Source organism: Plectropomus leopardus, chromosome 15 (genome assembly GCF_026936395.1).
Source record: "Plectropomus leopardus strain MGB_pleo_1.0 chromosome 15, ASM2693639v1, whole genome shotgun sequence".
NCBI classification, from domain to species: Eukaryota; Metazoa; Chordata; class Actinopteri; order Perciformes; family Serranidae; genus Plectropomus; species Plectropomus leopardus.
The window spans coordinates 19,832,864-19,851,648 of NC_142190.1; the positions used below are offsets into that span (position 1 = coordinate 19,832,864).

General features: G+C 38.1%; 1 protein-coding gene across 1 annotated transcript; it reads left to right on the forward strand.

The window, feature by feature from the left end:
* Nucleotides 1-8,291: 8,291 nt before the first annotated feature.
* On the forward strand, nt 8,292-10,740 carry tpbgl (trophoblast glycoprotein like). Its single transcript, XM_042498685.2, has one exon. The coding sequence runs from the start codon at nt 8,530-8,532 to the stop codon at nt 9,601-9,603; it is 1,074 nt and encodes a 357-aa protein (XP_042354619.1). The 5' UTR covers nt 8,292-8,529; the 3' UTR covers nt 9,604-10,740.
* The last annotated feature ends 8,045 nt before the right edge of the window (nt 10,741-18,785 follow it).

Here is an 18,785-nt window from a genome sequence, read left to right on the forward strand (position 1 = left end):
GGAATATTATATCTATTATTATATTATTCAAAACATTATTTTTATATTACCTAACACTGCAATATACAGAAGGGAGTCACATGACTCATGACTGGGTAACAAATTTGATGACATGAGTCTTGATTTCACAAAATCAAAACAGACTTACAACTCGACTTGATCTTTGTGACTTCATTTTGGCTGAAAAACAAAAATTTGATACCTTCTTCCAATCCAAAAAATTAAAAAGTATGTAATTATAATGTGCCACAAATCAATTAATTTCCTATATCAACTAATAACGCTATTAATTCCCAGCAAGTCGATACTCAGTTCCCTAGATCGACTTTTTTTGAACCAATCCGACAGCATCCAGTCAACTTGCAGGAGAGAACTACAAAGAACTAATGTACGTAATTGAGCCCAAGGTGGAAATGATACCAAATATAATTTTGTTCACATACAAAAACTATGCACGGATCAAGAAAAAACAAATTGCAGCACGCAAAACATGTGGGTTGAAAATGCAACAACTTTGACATTTGAAGTACAAATGCACAAAGAACAGTAGGTCGAGACGAATGTTAACAGAGTTAAAGCTAATACTTAACTAATGTCAGCTTAACATTTAGGAGGTTTTTAACAAACTTTTAACAAACACATACTTTTAAAAAACATCCATGATGATGGTAATAATGTGTGGTAATAAATTTGTTGAAGAACACATTATGACTTGTTTAGGACTTGGGATTTGACGAGGAACTTGTCACTATTGCCCTAGGGCTTGACTTAGGACTTGAGTGTAAAGACTTAACACACACTTCTGATTTGCAACACAATGACATTGTCCCAGCTCTGGCAATATATGATGAAAAAAGAAAAAGTTATGAACATACTGTATATACAGCTCTGTCATGTTACCACTAGATTTTTTTTTAAACTCTTGTATCTTTTTTCTTCTTATTTTGTTTTGTCTGACTGCTGAGGATCTTATATTTTTGAGATGTCTGTTGAATATTTTATGTCCTGTCCTAAAGCAGTCATGCTGTTGTTTCAATAGCATCATATATCTTAGTTTTGCATTTCATTTAACCACACACTATAAATATACCATTCAAATGAAATTCTTATTATAAATTTTCATTACTCTCATTACATAGATCATTCTACATATAATCCTTTACGTGTCTCTGAAAATCTCAGGATCCATCAAAGAGGAAATATTCCACTTTAATTATACAGGATGTAATGTTATGACATGGGCTCAGTGATTACTCTGATCACTCTATAGTTTTCCACTCACACCGAGTGATCAGCAGCTACGGCTAACTCCTCTGATTGAGTGACTCGGCTTTGTTTGGCAGGTTGTGTCTGTCTGGCTACGGCTCACTCCATTACAAGTCTAAATGACTAATTAATGGTCCCCGGACAGGTGACACCAGCTCCTCAAGATCCATTTACACCCTCATCTCTACAGGGCTCCACCTGGACTCCACTGCACTTCTTCACTTCTCCCTCACCTCCATCCTCTCCTCCCTCATCCCCTCATGTCTTATTCATCTGGTGGTGGAGTACTGTTTAAGGAGCAGGGCTGCAGATAGACAGTTTGAGAGACAGGTGGACCAGACAAACAAAGTACACACAGCACTTTGGACGAAAGAGAGCGAGACAGAAGTAGAAAGGGTTGAGGTGGGGGGTATTACTATCTTTATTGGTGTTTTCAACTCTGAGGTGCTTTGCAGCAGTTTGTCTGGAGGGGAGATAGATGAACCCTGATCTCCATTTGAGTATGAGCACAACACACCAACACTCCTCTCTGAAGAGTTTTATGTTGGGTCAGATAGAAAGTGTTAGACCCTCTGTGTGTGTGTGTGTGTGTGTGTGTGTGTGTGTGTGTGTGTGTGTGTGTGTGTGTGTGTGTGTGTGTGTGTGTGTGTGTGTGTGTGTCTGTGTGTTTAAATCGCATTGGTGCTAGAAAGTCCTTCAACGTCTCACCCCACACTATCAAACATACACACAGTGCAAGGAAAAAGATTAAGAAAGGATTTGAGATGAAACTACTGTTAGCCATGAGCACCCTGGTGTACCACAGTACGTCCCCTGGCACCCATCTAACGGTCAGCAGCGGTATAAATGTGTGTGCCTCAAGCCAGTAATGATCCTGCACATATGAAAGCTCCTGGAGTCACTTTCACAGCTAACAGTGTTATGTCTTTAAGTCTCTGCAGAGAGGGAAATACATTTTGACTTTTATTGAAGGTATATGGTCCCTCAGCATCAAGACCTTTTCATGCAAAACTTAAATGAACGTTGCTAATCTGTCAAAGGTAAGAAGGGCAGAATCTGTTAAAGATGTAAAATTGTAAAAGTGTGGGAGAGGAAGCATTTTGACTTAGTAGTTAAAGAGACCAATCTGTTATTTAAAGGTCATGCTTTTAGTGAGGGCTTCCAAATGCAGCATGAATGCGGGGGAAGCTGGAAAACTACAAAACTGCCTTAAATCTCTTAAACAGTCACAACCAAAACTGCACACCATAAGTACTGTCTATTATGATATTGTCTCTCCCAGCACCGCTAATTTACCAATCTTCTCTAACAGTAACTGCAATAGGTTTCTCAGTCATTTCATAGACAAGGTTGTCAACATCAGGGCAAACACCTAACCCTTATCCAGTCCTCTCATTTATGGTCTCTCCAACCCATTCATTCTATGCATCTTCTGTCTTGTGTCTATAGGTGATATTGCAGCCTTGCTAGGAAAAGTAAAACCCTCCTCAAGCAGTTTAGATATCTTATCAGTGTCTTTGTTTTTAAGGGTTTTTAACTATAATTAATTATTAATTATTCTTAACCACTCTCTTTAATCAGGATGTGTCCCAAGATAATTTAAGCAGGCTATTTTCAACTTTTGTTGAAGATACCATCCCAGGATCCTTCCCTGCCTGACAATCATTGGCCAATATCCAAACTCCCATTTCTTTTTAAAATCTTAATAAAGTTGTTGAAAAACAACTCATCCAAACACTGCAGCACCACAGGGTGTTTAATAAATTTCAATCTGGTTTCCGCAAACTAAATTCTACTAAAACAACTCAGTGTCAACTGGCATTTTAATGGCTACAGATGGTGGTTATTGTTCAGTTCTCGTTTTATTAGATCTCAGTGCAGCATTTGATACTGTTGACCACCAAATTTTAATCCATAGGCTAAGGCACCTGGAAGGCATTTCTGGGATGGCATTAGAGTGCTTCTCCTACTATCTTTCAGACAGAACCATGTCAGTCTTTGTAGGTGAATTTCAGACTCTACTATATTATGTGGGGTCCACCAGGGATCGGTTTTGGGGCCCACTTTATTATCTCTGTACATGTTGCCTCTTGGACAGATAATCAGTGAATTCAGCAGCATCTCTTATCATATGTACACTGATGACATCCAGCTGTATTTTTCATTTAAACCTAATAAGGTCCACAAACTGTCCATATTGGAAAACTGGTTAATTGCCATTAGGAGCTGGATGGAAAATAATTTTCTGCAGTTAAATGCAGATAAAACTGAAGTTTTGATTATTGCCCCTGACAATCTCCAGTCAACAATCGAACAGAACCTGGTACAAATATAACAAATGCTTGGTTTGCAGAAATGTACAATGGCAAAAAAAAATTCTGCTGACTGGATTGTCACATAATATTCTTTCTGTGAAATAATGTACAACCTGCCAGTGAGACGACCATGGTGCAGTGAGATCTAAGCTTCTGTACCAACTATTTTGTGCATTGTGACACCCTAAAGCTTTAAAGACTCTGCAGTCTTTAAATGCTGCTAAGTATGCTTTTGCCCTTTACTTTGGTCATATAAGGTCATATTCAATGATGAGGAAGTCCTGCATGTGTCAGTCATATACCAGCTGGATGGAGGACGAAGGCAGATAGGTCAGCCATTAAAACAAGGTTAATGAATGATGAGTGATACAGGAAGGATGAAGAAGGAAATCAAAATGTGAGAGTGGAATTTGCAGCAGACATATAATTCCACATACTGAGAGATAACGACACACCAGAGGATATGAGGAAAACTCAACTGCAAAGGCTGCCAGTAGCCACCCACCCACAAGTTTACACACGCACACACACACAAACAGACACACATGTATATATACACTGTAGTCAGGAGATAGGGATGGGCAGCCTTGAGTAAATCAATTACAAGGTTCAGTGTCAAGTTGAAGGCCACGAGGAGGGCACCATAACAATATCCCAGCAACAGCCTGCGAATAGCAGCCACCACTAAATCAGCTTTCTGCACCGGCAGATAGAGTGGACACTTGTGGAGCAGGAGAAAAGGTCCTGAGAGGAGAAGAGAAGGACTGAGCAGATGTCCTTGTTTGTTTGTTTTGGGGAAGAAATACTATCCCATATGCTGTTATAGGCAAAGCAACCTGACAATAATATGGCCCTCTGAGCTTATCAGCAACACCAGCAGTAACGCCATTCTCCATCATTCTCTATCTCTTTCTGTCTTGTTTCCTCTCTGTTTCTCATTCTCTCCCTCTCACAGTGTCTATATTTACATCCCCACCATAGCCGTTTCTGTCCTTCCATTCCAGATTTAGTGCTCTTGAGCAGCAAACTGCAATCAGCTCAACACTACCCAGTGCCATGGGCCTTGTTAAATACAAACACTAAATACCTCCAAAGGTTTCTTTTGTCCTTTAAATGAATAGTTTGTCATTTTGAGTAATATGCTTATTTGCTTTCTTGCTGAGAGTTAGATTAGAAGATCGATATCACTCTGATATCTGTGTCTTTTCCTTTATGATATAAGTCATTGAGTCAGTTGTGATACTGTGCTCCACTACACTGTATATTCACTATTGTGCCAAAAGTATGTGGATATTCTCCTAACACTTGACATTAACCATTGTTAAAAAAAAATGGTAAATTGATAGTTAATTAAACTTAACAGTAACAGAAAATGAATAAATAATCATTTAACTAATTATAGGTAATGCTATTATTGTTATTGTTGTCATTGTCCTTACTTTTTAAATAGGCTACTATATCAAGCATTTGTTAATGATGACCAAATTATTTATAAACTTTTAAGAAATGTTCATAAAACATCTATAATAATAGATGTAATAATTTAATAATAATTTTATTGTAAAGTAAAAATTACATAGATAGATTTGTAACGCTTTGTTAATGGTTACTAATTGTCTACAAACATTATTTAGATGGCATTATGGAGTTGCAACTGATTATTTTAATACCTTGTTAAACTGCTACAATAAATAAATATTTTCTAGATATATTGAAATATTTTTAAAAAATGAATACAAGTACTTTGTAAAAACATTACATTACAAACATTATTATCAGTTAAATAACCGCTCACTATAGATAAATCAACTATCAATTTACTTTTGTATTAATGACAGTTATTATAAAGTGTTACCAATGTTCTTGTCCACATACAGTAAATGTGTGTACTTTTGGTCAATGGTTGTTTTAATGGTTTTGGTCTCTTAGTTTCACTGGCAAATGTCAGTGTCATAACATACACTGGTAGTTTATACAACAGTGTGTTTCAACTGTAGTAAGAGCAGTTTAGCAAGGTCTGTTCATGTTTCGCCATGAAAATGCACAAACCCAGATCCATAAAGAAAGTGTTTTACAGTTTGGTGTGAAGCAGATTGACCTCAGCCTTATCAAACAACTTTGGGATGAATTGAGACCTAAAGAGATTATTGCCCAACATCCGCTCCCTTACTCCCCTAGTGCTGCTGTGGCTTAATGGCCATAAATCCCTACAGCCAGATTCCAAAATCTTGAGGACAGCCAGCCAGAAGAGTGGAGGCTGTTACAAAGGTACATTAATGCCCATAATGTTAGAGATAGATTTTAAGCAAACATATATATGGGTGTAATTTTGGGGTGTCGACATACTTTCAGCCCTGTGAGATGAGAAAAAAGGCTGAATATATAGCTATATGGCTCTAAATCAATGAAATAATACACTGCAAGCAATGTATAAATTCAAATGATGTTTAAAAGCATTTTCTTATTATTAATCAGTAACTATTATACACTATATATCTTGGTTTTAATAAAATTAATAAAGTAAATTGCACAAAGTCAGAAATCTTTCACTTTGAATATTGCCAAAAAAGTCAAATGACAGACTAAAAGGAACTACTGAAAAATGAAAAATAAAAAGACAGCATCTTAAAGTGTGGTTGGCTGATCGCTAGGTAATTGTTTATGATGATATACGGTACATAAACTTTTCTTGCTATTTACATTTTCCAGAGACTGCGCTAAAATAATGTGATCTATCAATAAAACTTCCGGGGGATGACCTGGCATATTCAAATTTGTGTATGTTAAAAATTAAGCACAAAGGAGCATAAGATTTATCATAAAACACACTGCACAGTTTGTATTTCTGTAGTCCAGAGAAATATCCTCATAAGCCTGTAAAAAACTGAAAAAGATTAGCACTTAAATTCATGGCAGATTGCAGATACACCTTTTGCTTTATCAGGACAGAACATACACACACGCATGGTCTGATGCTCTTTGTCTAGGTGTGTGCTCTAATTCACTAAACACACACACACACACACACACAGAGAGAGAAAGCGAGAGAGAGAGAGGATGAGTAACAAAGAAGAACAGTCCTACAGTTGTGCTCATTGTGACTGTGACTAGATGTCATTAACGATGTTCAGTGACTAATGACAGCTTACTGTTGCTCTGCATCTGCTCCAATTAAGTAAACCCCAAATGGTTTGATTTGAACTTGGTTTGTTAATAGGCCTTTATGGTCAGGTCATCCTGAAAGTTATTTTCTACAGATGTCTATTGAAAATAATACCATACAAGACAGAGAGGAATGGATGCTGTGAAGCAGCATTTAGCCTCGTTCTTTCTTTAATCAGCTATTTCCAGTAGTGCATCATTATGCTGTGGTATCTAAGGTCTTGCATCTCTCTGTTTTTGTCTTTAACAGACTTTCCTCATCCACTTCTTTATTTCTTTACTTTCATTCATTCTGTGCTCTGAATTAACTGCACGGTTCTGGCACTTGGAGCTATCCGTGGTGTTGAACCTTTCTTTTCTCCTGTCTCATCATGTATTTCTTTTTCTTTCTCAGCTTATGTTGTGTTTCTTGTCAGTTAAAAAGAAGACAAAAAACTCCTTTCTTCTTTGCTTCCTTTTATCTTTCAATTTGTTTGGCTACTTCTTTCCTAATGTTTCCTTTTGAACACACAACACCACAAGTACAGTAGTACTCTGGGGAGCTGTCCATGGTGCTGAACCTCTGACTCTGTCTCATTATTTCTTTCTTTGCTTTTTGCTGACTACTAAAATATGTTTCTGCACAATTACATTATACATGCTTCTGGCTTATTCATGTGTCTTTAATTATGCTGGTTGGTGGAGTAATAGACAAAAAATGCTTTCATTACTTTCATCACTTAAGTTAAAAGATGTGTTGAACTGTCATGATATACTATGCCATGGCACCTTCTTATCAAAGCCTGAAATTACATTTTTGCTTAATTAGTGCAATTTACTTCATCCTGATTATTTCCAGGACTTGGTCATGAGCAGAGACAACATGACAGACAAGTCTCATGTCAATCCTCCACCACATGCCCATGCAAATCTCAGGAGTTGGAAGCGGCCTGTGTATTCAAGCTTATTGATTTGTTTGACAACTTTATGCTGTAGACGTGGAGAGTGTGACCAACCATCCGAAGGCCAGCTTTCTTTCTTTCTTTTTTTTTTTAAAGGGGATCAGTCAGAAATTACAGACAAAGGCTCTGATTAATCAAGCTCATAATTACAGGAACTGATTTGCAATAAACAGGGAATGCCGTAAATGAAGACCATAATGACTGAAGCGTGATGTCGAAAGGAAATTACAAACTCTCTTGGAGTTAAATTATCTTGCAACCAAGTAAGTCATGATAGATGAACTCATCTGTCGTTCTAACTGGGAGGATTGGGTTTATTGGTTTTTCCAATGGGAGAATACTCCACAATAACTCAAAAGAGTAAATCTTAATACAACATCATGCGAGCATTGAAATATTTTACTCTCAGTAACTTTGATGTATGTCTGTATTAAACTGTCTCTCTTATTTCAACAATGAGAGCCTAACTATAAATTTAAGACGATTTGGGATTGTGTTGCCATGTGCCTCTCTCTCTCTCTCTCTCTCTCTCTCTCTCTCTCTCTCTCTCAGTGACAGGCGTCAAAAATACGACCAAGGGAGCGCTGATCAGAAGCTTTCCACGCACCGACACTCGGCTGTTGTCGCTGCCCCGATGCGTATATATCCCAAAGAAAAGTAATCTTTTCTCCGCACAGAGACACTGCGCACCGAGATGACCGGTTGACTGTGGAAAAGGCGTTTTTTCTGTTCTGATGGTTCAAAGTAACCGATGTTAGACTGATTCGACTTTACATGCCTGAGAGGATTGTAGTCGGTCACCTTCTTTGCAAGATACATCGGCTCACAGCTGCTTTGAGGCTAAAATGAGGGAGAAGTCGTGGATATTGTACTGTGCCGACAATACAAAGTGTCTTTTTTCTATTTGGAACCAGTGGTGTTTGTATTACGCAGCAGTAGCGTGTTTGTTGTTTTCGCCTGTCAGGATGGACGACGCCTGCCCGTCGTCCTGCATTTGTGCCAGAGACTCGGGGACAGTGACCTGTCGTGAAGGGGAGGACGCCGAGGTACCGGGAGACATACCGGAGTGGACGTCCTCCTTGATTCTTAAGGGGAGAAACATTTCAACTTTGCAGCGTGGTGCGTTCATGAGCAACGGGACGGAGTTGGGAATGACGACACTCTCGCTGTCCTATAACAGGATACAGGTTATTGAACCGTACGCCTTCCTGGGACTCCCCCGGTTGCATTTGCTGGATCTGAGCCACAACCAGCTGGAGTCTATCTCAGCCAGGGCTTTCCACGGGTTACCGGAGCTGCGCTCTCTTTTCCTAAATCACTCCATTTTGCCTGCGGCCACGGAGCAGCTCTCACAAGCGCTCAGCGCACAAAGTTTGCGCAACCTCCACAGACTGGAGTTGGCGGGAAACATGCTTAAATCTATCCCCCTGATGAGATTAGATATGTATAATCTGCACGTGTTAGTGCTGATAAATAACTCAATAGAGAGCATAGGGGGAGAGGATGTAACCATTTTGTACCAGCAAAGGCACATACGCGTCTACTTGTCTTTAAACCCGTTTCGGTGCAACTGTGAACTGGAGGCGTTTTACTACTGGTTGAAGAACTCATCCCAGTGCCCGGATGCAGGGCGTCTCTTGTGCAGCGAGCCGGAGGCCAAGAGGGGGGTTCCCGTGGAGAAGCTCCGGCAAGAGGACGTGGATTGTATGAACGAGAACCTTGAGGCGGTTTCATACGTGTTCCTCGGTATAGTGCTGGCTCTGATCGGGGTGGTGTTTCTAATGGTGCTCTATCTCAACCGGGGTGGCATCAAACGGTGGCTCAACAACATCAGAGAGGCGTGCAGAGACCAGATGGAGGTCTACCATTACCGTTACGAGCAGGACTCAGACCCGAGACTCGCCAACGTGGCTGTTTGACCTACTGACACACCAGGCCAGTGCTGTGAAGTGACTGTGAGGGCAACAAGACAGGGGAGATTCCCTGGCAGTGTGCTGTTGCAATCTAAATCAATACTTTTTACTATCAGTTTCATCATTTTCAGCAGCTGGCCAATGAACTGCACGTGTATCTCCCTCACACTGGGATATGCACACAGAGCCAAACAGTTAAATGACTATACCAGTGTTCATCTTGCACAATTGAAAATGTACACTTCTGAGCACTATTGTACATACTGTATCTCTTCAAGAGAAGAATGCTTTTCATGCATCATGTTACGCAGTCTACAGCAGCTTGTCAGACTAACCTAGTATTATTTATCTTATTAACCAAGTGACAAATATACAGTGAAGGTATGTAGAATTTTTTATTTGAAAAGCTGAAATGGCGAATCAATGTAATGTAACTGAAAACTGCGACCCTTGCAAATTATTGCAGAGTAATGGCCTACATTCAGGAAACCCCGCAGGGAGAACGAGGTATTCCTGTTTCTAATCTACTGAGGGAGTGCATAGTGCAAAAGGTGAGAGAGAAAAGTGATAGAGAAGGAGGCAGGACAGAAGAGGCAAGTAAGCTGGTATGTGCCATGTTTGTACAAGCAGGCGATGCTGGAGTAAACTGTCATGTTTTGTTATCAAGAACATGGTTTAAGTTACCAACCTTTCTTTCCAAACAGCCTTTGATTTCCAAAAATAACACATGTATCATTTAAAACTGGGCCGATTTATCAGTAAAGGGGCAAAAGAAGAAGAGACAGAGTGTAACCATGCATGTGATTGGTGTAGGCATAGAAAATCAACCAAAACTTTAATAAAAGGTCAAATAAAAATGGCGAGTTAGCAGTGTTCTTTACGTCAGTACTTTTTATCGTCACTGTCAGGAAATGTTGACCTCACACAGCTCTGTGCCTGACAATAAATACAGGAAGTGTTTCCCTGTTTTGCGCAATTTTTCTGTGAATTTGCCGGAAGCAGGTGTGAGTAAGTGCATCTGCATCTTCATTGTGTGAAAGAGTACCTCTGAACTGCAGTAAGATGTCACATCGTCAGCGGCAGAAAAGGTCTCGACTATCTCATCAGTTTCTTTTTAAAGCACCAACGAGTCCAAGGCTGGCAGAGGGCTGCAAGGAGAGATATAACAGAAAGGCATGACAGCATTAATCTCATCAGCAGTGTGACGAATAAACCGTGGAGAATCACAATCGACCTGTGAAGTCAGAATATCTGCTGCAGCCCGGATCTCATAAACCCTTTTAACTAAAGGTTACGATCTCAGGGATTTTAGAACCAAGGGTCAGGCATGAAAAGCTGTAAAACAGCAGAAGTAAAGGAATATTTGTATATGTGTAGGCATATTCATTTAAGTGCTGATACCTGTGTAAAGTCCAACAGATGCATGTTAGGCAAAAACTAGATGAAAGTGAAAACAAGCATTTTTGGGGAAACCTTCAGGGATTTTTAATATTAAGATTATTTGTTTCATAAACAACTAATATTCCTCCATGGCAGTAAAATGCAAAGACGATACCAGAAACCTCGCCCAAAAACATCAGAAACACATCAGAAAGCACATCAGAAGCTGACAACCAAAGAGTTCTCCCAGACTGAGCACAGCACCTCCTGCACCCCGTAGACGTTGGGTAGATAAATAGATAATTTTTTGCTGGTATTGATTATTGTTTATACTTTCAGTTTGTCCACTCTTGGGTATTTCCCTAGGTCAACAGTGTTAGGAGAAGCCTTTATATAATGATGACATAAAATGTGAGACACTGTCACTTGTTGTGTCAGCTGACATGACAGTGCATGCTACACTGTCATGTTGTATACAGAGGCTGACAAGACGGGCCTAACCATTGGGAAGGCGGCATAAAGTATGTCAAATGACTCATTCTGACATCATACACTTAATGTATCTTCAATAATGATTCAGAGAAACTTTAACAGGTCCATACAGTATCAGGACAGTGTTTTAAGAGCTACATGGGAGAGATGTCCATGAATAAAGGAACATAACCAACAATTAAAACACCCACTTGTACAATAAAGTAGAATAAGGCAGAGGGCACAAGTTAGATAACTTCACTGTGGAAATGTCATATAAAATATACAAGACAGTGGGTGAAAAATATGTTAATGGCTTGACTTGATGATGGTGGCAGATGAAAAGTCAGAGGATCACTGAAGTCCTTAAGATTCATTCTCTAAAGACCAAGGTTGACTTAGCAGCTGAAAGCCAAAGGTTGACATCCAGAGAGCCACATGGTTAGTTTAAATCAATACGAGGCCTCTAAGCTTAATTTAAAGTCCAGTGTTGATGTGCAGCTGCCTATAAATGTCTTAAGTGTGGCACATACTGTGATGAGACTGTCAAAACTTGTTTAGATAATTCTTAGAGATCCCCTTCAGTGGAAATCAACTTTTGAATCTTGTAAACATGTTCATATGGTGTTTATTTATATTCTACAATAAGCAATCAACACCATGGCTGAACATTTCCGCCTTGAAACTGCAATGCCAAGTGTCAAAGGAGAAGCCAAGTGTATCAGATATTTGCAACTTTCACTTAAACAAGGACAAAGTTTATCAAACATCAGCACCACATTATAAGCTGAGATTTGTGTGTTTGATGAGCACAGTAAAGGTGAGATGGTATGCCCGAGCTGCAGGCCAGGGAATGGGGATGGGGCCAATTTGCACAATAACAGATGCTTGCATATTTAATGAGGCAAAGGTGTAAAGGTACATCTAAGCTGCTTCAAGGTATGAAGGGATTTTTTTTTAGGAAAAAATATCTTAATATGTAATTTGGAGGCTTGTCCCAGACTTCTATAAGGTGGTCCATGGGGATCCTCCTCTGAAATTATTTTTTGTTATTTATTTATCTGATAAATAAGCTCTACTTTGATGCTTTTAATGCATTCTAGCACCTTATATAACTGTAAAACATATTTTTACTTTTCAGATTATCTATGAATTGTAATGTTAGAAGTATTAGTGGTTGTCAGTAATTTTTCTTGAGTAGAAACAAAATACTTTTCGACTGCTATCATTAAAAAATATATTGATTAGTGTTAGAAAAATAGTCTAATGCAGCCTATGAATTCATGTTTACAGTTGTGGAATGTAACTACATACATTTATTCAAGTACAATTATGAACCAAATGATTATTATTATTATTATTATTATTATTATTATTATTATTATTATTATTATTATTATTATTTTAGAATATAGCTTTCCACATTTAGATCTGGTGTTAATTATAAGGCATTTGGGGCTGAAGCCTCAGATGGCCAGTCCCAATGACGCCACTGAGTACTGCCATCAAATAGATGAACTAAGCTAAAAACTTTAAACATGGAGATGATAAATGTTTTTCTCAAACACATAGAGAAAAAATAAAACAAGATGATCATAACTTCTGTGCTTTTTTTTAAATGACTGATTTCAGCGAGTGATTGGTTGAATAGTAATGTACTTTACAGCTTGAAATACCTGCTCTAAATATCTAGAAACACAGACACACATCAAACACACACTTTCGTCTTTGCCAGCCTGTTTATCACAACTTAAGTCAAAGATTACAGCGTCTCTTAAACTTTGCACTTTATTTTCAATTAAATCTAAACTACTATATGTAACTGATATATAATTATCTTTTCTGTGCTCCTTTGCTGCCATATTCACTCTCTTTCTCTTGTGTGGTATCTATCTCTTCAACCATCTTTTTTCTATCTTTTGGGATTCTGGGACATAAAAAAAGAGGTAGAGACAACACAGTGTTCTGTTGTCGGTTCAAAAGACAATACTGAATTTGTTTTTTTCAAAGTATTCAGGCTTTAGCTTTGCACTCTCGGGCACGTCAATTGTCATTGCTCCATTTCTTTGTTCCTCTTCCATTTTGCGACATTCTCCTCACAAATACAGTGTTTGCCAAAGATTTTCTCTCTGCGTTACATGGCCCACCCTCCCTCCGACTGTCAATACCCCTCCCTTGCTCCCCTTCATCCAGGTAAATGACTTTATCCAGTTGAGTGACTTTGTAAAGGACGCAGGGACAGGGTTTAAGCTGAGCCCAGCAAAAAGGAAGAACTGAAAAAGACAGATAAAGAAAAAGGGGAGTAGAGAAAAGATTCATTAGAGTTCTTTAGCCCAGGCACCAAATGTCCTTGCCTTATGCAAAGCGATGAGTCATCGTCTGCTCTATATGTGAATGTCTGGGGGGCCAAAGACCAACTGCGAACTGGGGGAGATTTCTAAAATGAATGTGCAAATATTATCGTTATTGTCGAACAGCTGCTGCTATCAGAGAATTCAATCATGTCTGAGCATCTGAACTTCAGGCCACTTTTTAAATGGCCCCTATCGTTCTTCCATGGGAACACTTTCACCATGATGTCTCACAGCCCATCAACCACTGATTGAATAGTACGCATCACTAGCTGAATGTGAGAAGTTCATGATGTGACATATGGAGAAGAGACTGCCAGTTTGCAGTCTGGTGATTACTGCTTATTGATCGCTGGATGTGTGTGGGCTGCCTTCTGAAGATAAGGGAAGCGATTTTGCATTGTAGGAGAGAAGAAGCAGAAGTGTTGCTGTAGGCAGGAGGAGGTGGAGCGTCTAATCTGTCTGGTTTTGATACTGCTGAAGTTCAACTTCTTATGATGTCCAATCATAGGAGGTTCTTGTTTCAGAGTACTATTTTATCAGCAACATTTTACATAATTCAAGCTGAGAAAGTTTGAAATCACTTCTCAGTTAGATGGACACCATGTGCTAATGTCTTCATCTGAAAGTAAATGTGATTTTCTATTTTTCCTCTCTTACTCAACATTAAAACACACCGATTCAACACACAGCACACAGCAATCAGAAGGTTCTTGATGTTTGGCATTAGTGTTGGCACATATTCACACACAGAATGACACAGCAGCTGTTATGTGGATGCTAGGAATGAAAAAAGGGTCACCTCATGATGTACAAAGACTGCACTGTCTGACATTGCTTTTTACTTCTCCTGTGTTACAGTATGAAGCACTTACAGAGTGAGAGTTCCCTTGATCAACTCATCAGTGAGAATGATTAAAACCAATTTCAAAAGTAAGACATTGCAGATGGGTTATTTTTATATGTGCAAATCTTTCATAGTGTTGCTTTTTTTTACAGTTAGTGCTGGAAATACTTTTTGGACACTGACATAAATGTGTCTCTGGTCGAACCCAATGTTTAAGCCGATACTGATATTAACATTGGTAATAATATAGTGGCAGATTTTTTTTCATGAACAGTCCTCATTCAGATCAAATATATGTCTTCTTTCCAAACTAACTGTAACCAAGATACATACTAAGCAAGACTTTTTACACTTGAAAAATTAACCTGTAAGTACTCTCTGGTGGCCAAACTACATATTTGTAAGTCTTAAAGATATGGGATACTATACTCGTTCATAAGATTGCATTACCTTGGACATTTTATATGTGAATACATTTCTGGAAAAAATTGGCATCCACCGATCACATGACACAGGTGGAATAAGTTTCAGGACTCTCCTCAACTGGACATGTATCTGATCCAGCAACAATTTAAGTTTCACTTAAGCGATGCTTTATAGAATAAATGCTCCTGTTCCTGTTAATGTGTCCGTTTTGTCCCTGTGAAGTGTTCTTGTTTTACTTTTATCTTGTGTTTGTGTTGTATTTATTTTGTATAAGAGTGTTGATTTTGTGCTTTTGGTTGTAAAACATAATTAATTGTGTATCTGCAGAGCACCATTGCAAACGAGAGCTTTGCTCTCAGTTGTTTTCCCCTGATTATATAAAGATTATATATTTAAATAAATGGTATCTATAATGGTGACAGATTTGGTCAATTACCTCAAACCTTGTTTGGCTGCAATTTCTTGTTACTGATTGGCCTACACATACATTAATACTGATATATCCATAATAGGCTGATATTGACCAATAAATGAGTGGGGCTGATGTATCGGTGCACAGCTCTAAAGAATTGAAAACTGTTGAGTAAAAAAAAAAGAAGTTGGCATCCATCCATCCATCCTATATACACATACACGTATATGTTTAGATTCTTAGTATTATTTACTTATTCTATGATTAGATATTTCCTGATATAAATATCATCTTTGCTCATTTTAGACTGCATTTTAGTCAGGAAAAGTTCTTTAAACACATAATTTTTTAGAAAATTAATATTTTGTTCATTAGAAACAAATTGCTCAGTGTGAGGTAAAACTTAGATACAATGTTGCCATCAATATAGAGGAATTTCAAACCGTTCACAGCACCACTTACACTCGTAATTTAGTTGTAAGAGGCAATAATGAGAGTTCACAATGCATCCTCAAATGTTTGTCATTTTTGCATTCTCTCTCTGCCTTTGAGAGGTTGAGCTCACAGAAATTTGAAGGATTTGAATTTAAGATAATGACAGGCATAACCCAAAAATGAAAAGCCAAGAGGAAGTCAATGGGGGCTTTTAAAACCATCACTCACTAAAACAAAGCTCTGTTTATGTGTCAGAGAACAGCTGACCATTACCATGTTTATTTTGAAGTGTGTAAGATTTAGGGGGATTTGGTGGCATCTAGCAGCAAGGATTGTAGATTAGGACAGCTAAAACTTCTCCCATTTAGAATTCCTTCAATGTTCATTGATCAGGAGGTTCAGGAGGTCATCCTCTCTAAAACGACCACTAAAAAAAGCAGTTTTATTTTACAAATCAGTGTCTCTCTTACACTATCAAGCATGCTCCAGATGGGCCGCTCGCTCAGCACCTGCGAGTGTGAGCTCACCCTTCTTCTCTGATATCTTAATGTGCTCACATTACTTTAGTGTGGTGCTTTAAACTGGTTAACACACAGAATAAAGCAATTTTACCTTAAGACATCTGTGTTTTACCAACACTGCTCATTGCAGAGGGGCTGTTAACTAGGGGCTAACATGAAAACACATGGCCCTATCTAGAGCCAGTGTTTGGTTTGTCCATTCTGAGCTACTGTAGAAACATGGCGTTGCAACATGGCAACTCCATGAACAAGGGACCCGCTCCCTTTGTAGGTAAAAAAGGCTAATTCTTTGGTAACAAAACAACAATTTCTATTTTCAAGTAATTATACACAAATGAAAACTTACTAATTATATTATCTTAATGTTCTGCCAATATATCTCTCTAAATCCTACACGCTAAACTTTAATCGCAACTCAGCTTTTAACACTAACATTAATGGCTCATTATTAGCGTACACCCCCACAGATTCCCTTCCACTTTTAATTGCTAGAGTGCAGGCTTGAAACTCCTAAAAGGTTCATATGAGATTAATTAGGCTTAAATTTAAACACTAAAATGTTTGTTTGTTACAGGCATAGTCATTAATCAGCATTCAGTGGCCATGCCATCATAAATGAAACTCATTAAAGAGACTCCCAGGAGTCAAAGAGGCAGAAGTGAATCCTTTTGTCCGGGGTCACCATGTCCTATTTGAGGATAAATTCACCCTCTGGGGATGGTATACATTTGGCATGTCATGATTTTATTTTGTTGACTTACTTCACATATCCAAAGCTCATATGCAGTAAGACTGGATTAGTAGAAAGTCATAAAATTATTGTACAGACAGTACAGATAATTATGAAATAAAGCATCAATCCCAGTTCACACTCCCATTTCCTGGCTACTCTGCATTGTAATTACAAACCATGGGAACCAATGAACTCAGGTGTAAAGTGAACTTCAGACTGGCCTCTAAGCTTATAGGTCATGTGGGGTTTGATCAAGACCACATGAGGTTTTAAAGAGGACGACTGCAGTCCTGACCTGGGTTTTGATTCATCCTGGACTGAGGATAAACACAGTTGGCTAGTCGATTGGCCTTTGACCAAGAGAACAGATTCTGTCTTAACAAACTGCACAGGTGTTTCAGATCTATACACTAATTAAACCTGCTGACTTGCCCGTCAGTTTCTAAGCAGAAATAGTCAACGTGTAGAATGAGCTTATGAGAGAGATACAAGGGGAGAGAGATCTGACCTTGATTCCTCACTGCAGGACAAACATTAATTCCTCTGATTTCACACGTTAGTTTCGATCAAGTTCTTCTAGCGAGGGCACAGGTGCTCATTTTGGATTTGATGATTCGGTTAAGAAGTATATCCCTCACATGCCAGGTTAATGGAATGACTGAAAGGGTTACGCTGATGCAGGGGATATAATCCATAATCCATGGCAGTTATCAAAATAAGAATCAAGAACTGTAAAAGAAATGAGAAAATTAACTCTCCACCAGCTGATTGGGAACAAATTAGCTAAATTATATTTGAAACAACTAACTCAAACTATTTCAAATAATATACATGGAAGATTATTATTCATTACCTATCTAGTATTTTAAATAATTCTCTAAATAAACATCCTCTAGTCCTACTACTTAGAAAAATACCAGAAGAGAACAAGAAGAAAGATTCAAACTTGTTTCTAGTCAAATTAGATTAGATTAGGGAAATATTGAACCAATTACAAGAAACAGTTTGAAGATAATAACTTATTTAACTCCAAATTGAAGACTCTTTTAAATATGGAACTGAAAATAAAATAATAGTGAGCATTAGAAATCAAGTTCATATCTTTGAAAAAAGGATGTTTAAATATGGTTGAGGAATACAACACATAGTATTTCCAAAGACCCTCCTGTCAGATGTGTTTATTACCACAATATAATATTGAGTGTATGAATGATGACTTTCTTTTTGTACATGAGTATACAAAGACTGAGTGTGTGAATATAGGTGTATGGGCACACACTCATATGTGCGTGTGTGTGTATGTATATTTCTTTATGGTACTGGTTGTCGTGTCCTATTGGTGTTATGTATCCTTTGACTTCTATGTATCAGTTAACAAAAATTTATATCCCAAAAACTGACATTAATGTGGCTTGATTTTTTTCCTTCTTTTTTTTTTCTTTTATGTCTTGACTTTATTAATTTTTATAATTCTGGAATAGTTCTCCTCCTTTTTCCCTCTTTTTACATGATCTGCAGTATTATTTTGTTATGCCGCAAACCCTTCTGAGGCAAACTGTGATTTGTGATAATAGGTTATATAAATAAAACTGAACTGAATATAATTCCTTGA